Source organism: Arachis hypogaea, chromosome 1, assembly GCF_003086295.3.
Source record: "Arachis hypogaea cultivar Tifrunner chromosome 1, arahy.Tifrunner.gnm2.J5K5, whole genome shotgun sequence".
NCBI classification, from domain to species: domain Eukaryota; kingdom Viridiplantae; phylum Streptophyta; class Magnoliopsida; order Fabales; family Fabaceae; genus Arachis; species Arachis hypogaea.
Window position 1 is genome coordinate 77,229,879 of NC_092036.1, and position 7,430 is coordinate 77,237,308.

Here is a 7,430-nt window from a genome sequence, read left to right on the forward strand (position 1 = left end):
ATTTTTTTAAAAATTTTTATGAATAAAAATAATAATTTATTTTAAAAGTATGCAGAAGAAGCTGAGAAGGGAAGGGATCATAAAATATAACGGACGACGGAATGACAAGAGAAGCAGGGGGCGCAGTACGCCACAGAGGCTTGTCTGTGTTTCTCCTTCGCTGTGATCTTCAACCTTTTTAATTTCTTTTTCTCTTTTTATTTTTGACGGGTGTTCAGTGTTCACTCATCACTGTGATCTTGAACCTGAACAAATAACACTATAACAGCACCTCCCACAAAAAAAAAAAAAAATCTCTCTGTTCGCCTGTCCTTGTCCGTGTCCTTGACCGTCACCGTCACCGTCACCGTTACCGTCACCGTTACCGTCACCGTCATCCCCGCTCTTTCACTAACTCGCTCAAAATCAATAAATTACTTAGTAGCAACCACCAACACTCCCTCATTCAGTCTCTTCAAGTATTCATTCATAATTCTAATTATTATATTATTCCTAAACACTTGAATGAGAAACAAGAAATCGTTAGAATTGAAATAATTGTAATAATAATAACAATGGAAGGTCCTGTCATCAACGAGTCCACATTCTCCTCCGCCAACCCTTCCTCTTACTCTCTCTCTGAGATTTGGCCCGCCACCGCAACCACCTTCACTCCCATCCACAACCATAAGAGGAAGGAATCATCCCCCTCCTCCTCCACCACCACCGCCACCGCCAATCACTTGGTTTGCCTTCTCTCTTTCATATGTAACTGTATGCTATTTGCAGTTATTGTTATGCTGAGCTGGATTATAGTTAGTTAGTTAGTTAGTTACAGTTAACAACAAACTATTCTTACCAGCTGAGCTAACTAATTGATTGCTTGCTTACTTACTCACTCTGTTTTGGAAACTGAATTTCGTGTTCTGGTTTGGAGCAGAATGATTCGTATGGCAATAAGCATAGGAAACTGGAAGGATCCTTCCAGGAGGAAAACCGTGCTGGCGATTCAAAAGCCGAGGTAGGTGCCAGTTTAGTTGCCGGTAACAAGTTAGCTCGGCAAGGTGGTGGTGGCGGCGGCGGCGGCGGCGCTGCTAAGCCTTCTTGTGAGCAACCGCCTAAACAAGACTACATCCATGTGAGAGCCAGGAGAGGCCAGGCTACCGATAGCCACAGTCTCGCTGAGAGAGTATATATTTTTTTTTCTCACTTTTCGAACTTTCTTTCCTCTGTTTCTAAATGAGCTTTGCTTGTATGAGAAGTATTCGAATTCTTTTTTTCTCCTTTTATATATATATGTATGTTTGTTTATGTTTGTTACTTGTTAAGGAGCATATTGCTTATGATAACAAGTTTTCTGCAGGCCAGGAGAGAAAAGATTAGTGAGAGGATGAAAATTCTTCAAGATTTAGTCCCTGGATGTAACAAGGTACTAATCTTATCTGTTGGATCAGTGATATATTATTGTTGCTATATAATTTAGATTTTGATTTAATTGAATATTTATCTTTGTTCTGTTTTGTTTCGTTCAGGTAATTGGCAAAGCACTTGTGTTAGATGAGATAATCAATTACATACAGTCGCTGCAGCGTCAGGTTGAGGTAGATCTCTTTGTTTCGTCTGTCATGATGGAGCACTACCCATTGATATTATCTTTCGTTTGTACCAATGAATTTAATTCTGAGAAATATATCTTGATTTTTGCAGTTCCTTTCAATGAAGCTTGAAGCAGTTAATTCAAGATTGAACATGAATTCTGTTGTTGAATGTTTTCCTTCAAAAGACGTAAGGCCATCATTTTTTTCCCTTAATCCGCATGGCTTAGATAAATGTTTAAGCAAAATTCAATATAAAGTTCTATATACTATGACATTCTTAAACCAAAATGATTAATTTTGTAGAAGACTAATCTTAATTGACGAAAGTCAGAGCTTGCAAGTAAGGGGTCAATAAAGGAGGTGTGTTACTGTGTAACTACTAACAGGCTAACAAACTAGATGTTTTATACATAGATAACTAAGATAAGGAAACAAGAATACAATAGAATGCACACAGTTGATATTGTCCGAAAATAATAATAAACAAGCTAATAAGGTTGATGAAATTGAGAAAACATGGGCGAACCCATTTTTGAACCAATGAAAATGAATAAGAAAATTTTGGAAAGGAAGAAAACTGGGATGCAGGATTGCTTGATAAATATGACACCAATATTTTGAATGTCTGGTTTGAATGGTTTGTGGAAATCTTCAGGACCTTGCAAACCTTTCTTTGTTGCCTAAATATGAATTAAAAGGGGCTTAACAAAAGAACAAGCTAGATTGTTTGTGAATCTGTGGATCCAGATTCATCTGATCAAGTTAATTGTTATGCAGATTGATTCCATGTAAACATGGTTAAACCAGTTACTTAACTAGTCAAGGGACTGATTCCATGTTTAATTGTTGAACTGTGGCAGCCTCACCCTTGCTGTGCTATTAATTTTGATTAATACTAATTGATTTAGTTTTGATGAAGACATTTTTTTTCCCTTCTAAATTTGCAATATTATTATTCAGGAGAGCCGCATTCCAAGAGTTTACGTTTGACATCCCATGTATTTGTAATTCTGTTCATGTATATATGTATATCTTGGTAAAACATTTATATCTAGTTTGCGGTTTTGTGTAGAGTTTCTCATATTTTTCAATCCTTAACCTTATCGTACAGCCTATGTAGTTATATTATCACTTGTATGCATGTGGCTGATAGGATTTTATAGAAATATGAACTTAAACATTTGAAGTGGAAAGCAATGCTGATTTAATGGGGCTGATAGAATTTTCATAGGAATATGAGCTTTAACATGATGGAGAAGTGGAAAGCCTCCCTGAACTTAATTTGCAACTCCCACACCAGAGACTCAATAAAAGCTAAAGCCTAAAAGGAGGCATTTCAGTATGTTGCTCTTAGTAACAATTACTGGGCTTCTCATGTATGGAAGAATTTTTTTTTCCTCTTTAAAACACAAAAAGGAACCTCAAAGCAGCAATATTTTCATTATTAGCTGAGTAAAAAAACTTAGTTGGACCATTTGATTGTTTGAAATGGTCCCAATTTGTGTTCGCATGTGTCTGTATTGAGATCCTTTTAAATACCTAGTGGGAAACCTTATCTTAAAAGCTAGCTATTAAGAGAAAGAACCATTCTCTTTAAATAGAACCTTAAGCTTCCCATACGGTTGTGGGACTTTTGGCACTTCAGAATACCCAACTCCCTAACAGATTCTCAATATCATTCTTTTTCCTTTTGGTTTTATTAATTATTATTGTTATTATTATAATTATAATTAATATTTATGTATGTTGGGCTGCTGGCTGTGTATGTGTTGAATTTTCCTTGTATTTCCTCTTTTTAGTAATAACTTGAACATACTTTTAGGTGCAAAGTGACTTATTTGAGTCATGGGATGACTTAGCTAAACAAATCCTAGTGCTATATCAATGAGCCCTCCGACCATCTTGAAAATTTGCAGGGTTCTCAAAGATAGAGATTCTCAATTAGGACATCATCTTCTTCACTTTGTGTTTGTTCTCTAGACCTAGAACATTTATCTACACCCTTTCTTGTTAGGACTGTTTATGTTCACAATATTGTGATTTTAATAAGCTATTCTACAGGTTCAGGTTGGTAATCAGCCATTTGATATTGCCGGAATGATATTCGGATCACAAGCAACCAGGGGGTATGCACAGGGATCACAATCTGGATGGCTGCATATGCAATTAGGAGGTGATTTCGATAGAGTGGCATAATTTAAAGGAGATTCATTGGGAATGAGAGATCAAATAGTGTGGTTGGTTTTCCTTTTATCCATTTAACAACCCAGTCAATTGGTGCAGAGTGCCGTAGGTCTGTACGTCCATTCTCATAGTATGATGTCTTTTGTAGGAAGTGTATCTAATCTTCATGTGCAACATCTGATAGGCAACTCAAATAATCTTTAAGTGTGTATTGTTGTCTCAAATAATCTGATGTGAATGAGAGTAACTTCTCTTCTTATTTTCTATCAAAAAAAAAAAAAAACTTCTCTTCTTTTTTGCTCCTTCAGGAGTTTAGGATGCATTAGCAGGCAGCCGTTTTTCCATTGTTTTATAGTTATTTAATTATATTTGTAAGCATGGAGAATATTGAATTATTGATAGCAATTAATATAAAACTAATTAAGGAATTGTTTTTTTTTAATAAAAGAAAGAAATGACTATATTTTATGCGTGTAAAAGAAATTTTAAAAAATATCACTAATTGCAAAATTGAGAATTTACTTGTGGTGTAGTGAAAGTGCTTCGATGGCTTTATAGAACAGGATAGACATATAGAATAGAAGAATAGAATAGAATGGTATAGACAGTATAGAAGTAGTGCAGTAAGATCAAACATAAGAATATACATTTGCACTAGGATAAAAAATACAGAGTTAATGTTCTCTCACAAAAGGTTACATTAACATTTTGCTTACAACCAGAGACAGCAGTAGTATAATTTGGATTTATTACATGTGAGATAGAAGTACATGCTAATAATAAGAATAGGGAAGTACTGAAAATAGTAATAAAAACTAGTAAAACCCTAGACAACACAGGCATTGTGAGGGATGGAATGAAGTAACCAAAATAATCACTAGTAGTAGAAATCTCAAAGCTACCTAGTGTTTGTTTCATCACCTGTCTCTTTCTCTTTCTCTATCTCTTTCTCTTTCTCTTTCTCTTTCTCGGCTACATTCTTATTTTGCAAGGATTGGTCTCCACTTTCTGCCGCCACCTCTGTCTTGTGTTCTGGCTTCTTATTCTTATTTTGTAAGGATTGGTCTCCACTTTCTGCGGCCACCTCTATCTTGTGTTCTGGCTTCTTCAGCATCCGGCCAAGAAGATATGTTTTCTCTGCTTTAACACCTTTCTTGGGGTCATTTTCTCCATTATTATTATTATTATCCTCACCTCCTTCGGCTTCAGCATGAGATAATTGAGCTTCCTTGATCTCTTCCTCCGGAAGTGCTCCATACTTGTTTCTGTAAACATCGCATTCGCTTTCTAAAGCTTTGACTTCCTCCTCTAGTTTAGCAAGCATTTCATTGGTTGCTTGCAAGTTCTCTTGTTCATACTCTATCTGCTCCTCCATCATTCTTTGATATTGCAAAGCATCCATCTGTAATGCAGCCTTCTCTTCTTGCAGGCGGGTGATCATCGCCATGGCGTTCTTCGCAGCAATAGCCGAAGCATTCCTTTCTTCATCCAACTCCATGCAAAGAGCCATGAGTGATTTATGATCCATATGAACCTGCCTTTTAAGAAGCGAGTTGGGATCATCTCCTTCAGTTTGAGCAGTTGCCTCGTTAGAATCGCCAGCCTGTTCTGTCTTTTCCAGTAGTGATTTCCTAGTAGTCCATCTGGGGCTGGTGCTTGTAGAAGTTGAATCTGTTATTGGAACCCAGAAGAACCTACTCTGAGTAGATCCCTCTGCAACCTCAGTGGCGATTTCAGTTTTTTCCAGTGGCGATTTCTTGTAAGACAATTTAGGACTGTTGCTCGGAGAGTCTGAAATTGGGAGCCAAAAGAACTTGCCACCCTTTAAGAAAGTTGGGCTTCTTGGAGACTCGCCAAAGAACTTGATACCCTTTGCAAAAGAGGGGGTTGTTTTGGGGGTGGTTTCACTGTTTCCTTCCTCACCTTCTGCCAATGGAGGCAAAGAGGTACTTTTTGCTTCTTCTCTTACTGTATAAATTTTGAAAAGAACGTTATCAAAGTAGGTATATGACTCCATAGTGGCATCATTACTTCGAATGCAAGTAAATCATACAATAGCACCTTTAAGAGCAATTCCATTGCTCCGTTTCAGTTCAATTTCGTTTGGGAGTCATAAAATATGACCTCAGTATTTCTGATACCACAATGTCATAAATAATAATCAATTCATTATAAACTTCATATAAGGTGGCAAAATTTTGATTCTCCACCAAAGTGAAACCATCTCTCTAAAATGAGATTGGTCTCATTTCACCAATCATCTCCAATACAAAGTAAAATTTAAAACCGTTTCACTTCATGTACACGTCAAATTTTAAACTCCAAAAACACTCCATTGGATACTTTAAAAACCTGAAACAGATAAAATTGTTTGCTAGAATTCCATGGTCAAACTGATGTAACATTATTGTTATTATTCCCATCAACTAATGACGTGTATCCCAAGAAATTTAATATACTTACATCTGATCTTTAGAGTTTTTCCACTGCCATCTTCATTCTCTGACAGAAGCCTGAGTGCTGCGGATCGGACATGAGGCGATTCAAGACCACTGGATTCCTCATTCTTTGATGCGGTGTTTGGATGAGCTCGCGGTGAGGCGGCCGGAGCTCGCAAGTGGGCGCCTGAAGTCTTCCCCTTTGAGACGGAAGACTTGGTTGATGTCGCTCCACAGCATGCACACTTGTGAATCCTGCCTTTCTCAAACTGCATGATCCCATCGTCCTTCAAGCTCAAGTGAACTTTTTGTCCATCTTCTACAAAGAATTCTAGATCCCTCTGAAGAATCCCTAGAAGAGACTTATATGTCTCTGAATCGGAATCCTTCCCGCTCGCGAATGAAAACAGGCACCTTTCGCACATCTTCCTTATATCAGTGATCTTCTTGTGTTGGGTGCAGAAAAACAAAGAAGAAATCTCTTTCTTGTGAGATTCACACCAACAATTGTTGTAATAAAAAGTTGGAGTTCTATGAGCTAGAATATGTGCCATTCTAGTGCACAACCAACATGGGATTTGCAATTCAAAATACACAGCTAATTCATTAGCAAAAAGTGCAATAAACCCATCAAGGAAAAGAAGAATTATCAACACCCATTCAAGCAATACATTCATCAAAAAGAGTGGCAGCTTTCCCAATTTTTGCTCAACAAAACGAGTAAATGGTTTAGTGGCCATGTTGGCTTATTCTCTTTTTATTTTTTCTTTAATGTTTCATGTAACAATGGTGGGTGACTGGGTGTTGTGACGGTTGAGGACTTAGCAGAAATGGAACAAGAGAAGGAAGATCACATGACCTTCATTTTTTTTATTTTTTTCTTGTGCCCTTTTCACTTCCTGGCGGAGGAAAGAAGATAGAAAGATTTTTGATTTGATAACAAGTGAAGAATGTTTTGGGTGGTGGAACTAATTTTTGGCTAAGAAGAAAATGAAATAGAAGGGTGCATGGAGGGTGGTTAGTTAACGTTGACCTAAAATACCGGTAAGAATGGGAAAAGAAGGTTTTCTTATCTATTTTTTTTTTTTTTTTTGGTGTGGTTCATTGGTTTTCTTGGTTGAGTTTAGTTTGTTAGATTGGTTGCTTTAATTAGCAAGTTAGAGATCCTTCTCTACAATTCATTACTGTATTTGTATCCATTTATTACTTTTTTTCATCATCATTGTTAAAC

At 36.9% G+C, this 7,430-nt stretch overlaps 2 protein-coding genes across 3 annotated transcripts; one reads left to right on the forward strand and one right to left on the reverse strand.

Annotated features, from left to right (window-relative positions):
* Positions 1 to 211: 211 nt before the first annotated feature.
* Positions 212 to 4,053, forward strand: LOC112695138 (transcription factor BHLH094). 2 transcript variants are annotated; one of them, XM_025747360.3, is made up of 6 exons: positions 212 to 725; positions 920 to 1,168; positions 1,343 to 1,408; positions 1,512 to 1,580; positions 1,687 to 1,764; positions 3,639 to 4,053. In XM_025747360.3, exons 1-6 carry the CDS (start codon positions 555 to 557, stop codon positions 3,771 to 3,773), a joined length of 768 nt encoding a protein of 255 aa, XP_025603145.1. In that variant the 5' UTR covers positions 212 to 554; the 3' UTR covers positions 3,774 to 4,053. The 2 variants fall into 2 exon arrangements, with proteins under 2 accessions (XP_025603145.1, XP_072055058.1); XM_072198957.1 differs by having other exon boundaries at positions 432 to 725; positions 3,645 to 4,053.
* Positions 4,054 to 4,385: 332 nt separating this feature from the next.
* Positions 4,386 to 6,939, reverse strand: LOC112695130 (probable myosin-binding protein 5). Its single transcript, XM_025747347.3, has 2 exons — positions 6,225 to 6,939; positions 4,386 to 5,729 (listed from the first exon to the last, which is right to left on the reverse strand). The coding sequence occupies exons 1-2, from the start codon at positions 6,937 to 6,939 to the stop codon at positions 4,660 to 4,662; spliced, it is 1,785 nt and encodes a 594-aa protein (XP_025603132.1). The 3' UTR covers positions 4,386 to 4,659.
* Positions 6,940 to 7,430: the final 491 nt, after the last annotated feature.

What these genes read in the sequence shown, in the direction of transcription:
- LOC112695138 (XM_025747360.3), top strand. Translation starts at nt 555, where the DNA reads ATGGAAGGTCCTGTCATCAACGAGTCCACATTCTCCTCCGCCAACCCT. An exon ending in GCCACAGTCTCGCTGAGAGA is followed by an intron (nt 1,169 to 1,342) that starts GTATATATTTTT and finishes AGTTTTCTGCAG; the next exon opens with GCCAGGAGAGAAAAGATTAG. An exon ending in TAGTCCCTGGATGTAACAAG is followed by an intron (nt 1,409 to 1,511) that starts GTACTAATCTTA and finishes TGTTTCGTTCAG; the next exon opens with GTAATTGGCAAAGCACTTGT.
- LOC112695130 (XM_025747347.3), bottom strand. Translation starts at nt 6,939, where the DNA reads ATGGCCACTAAACCATTTACTCGTTTTGTTGAGCAAAAATTGGGAAAG. An exon ending in AAAAACTCTAAAGATCAGAT is followed by an intron (nt 5,730 to 6,224) that starts GTAAGTATATTA and finishes AAATTTATACAG; the next exon opens with TAAGAGAAGAAGCAAAAAGT.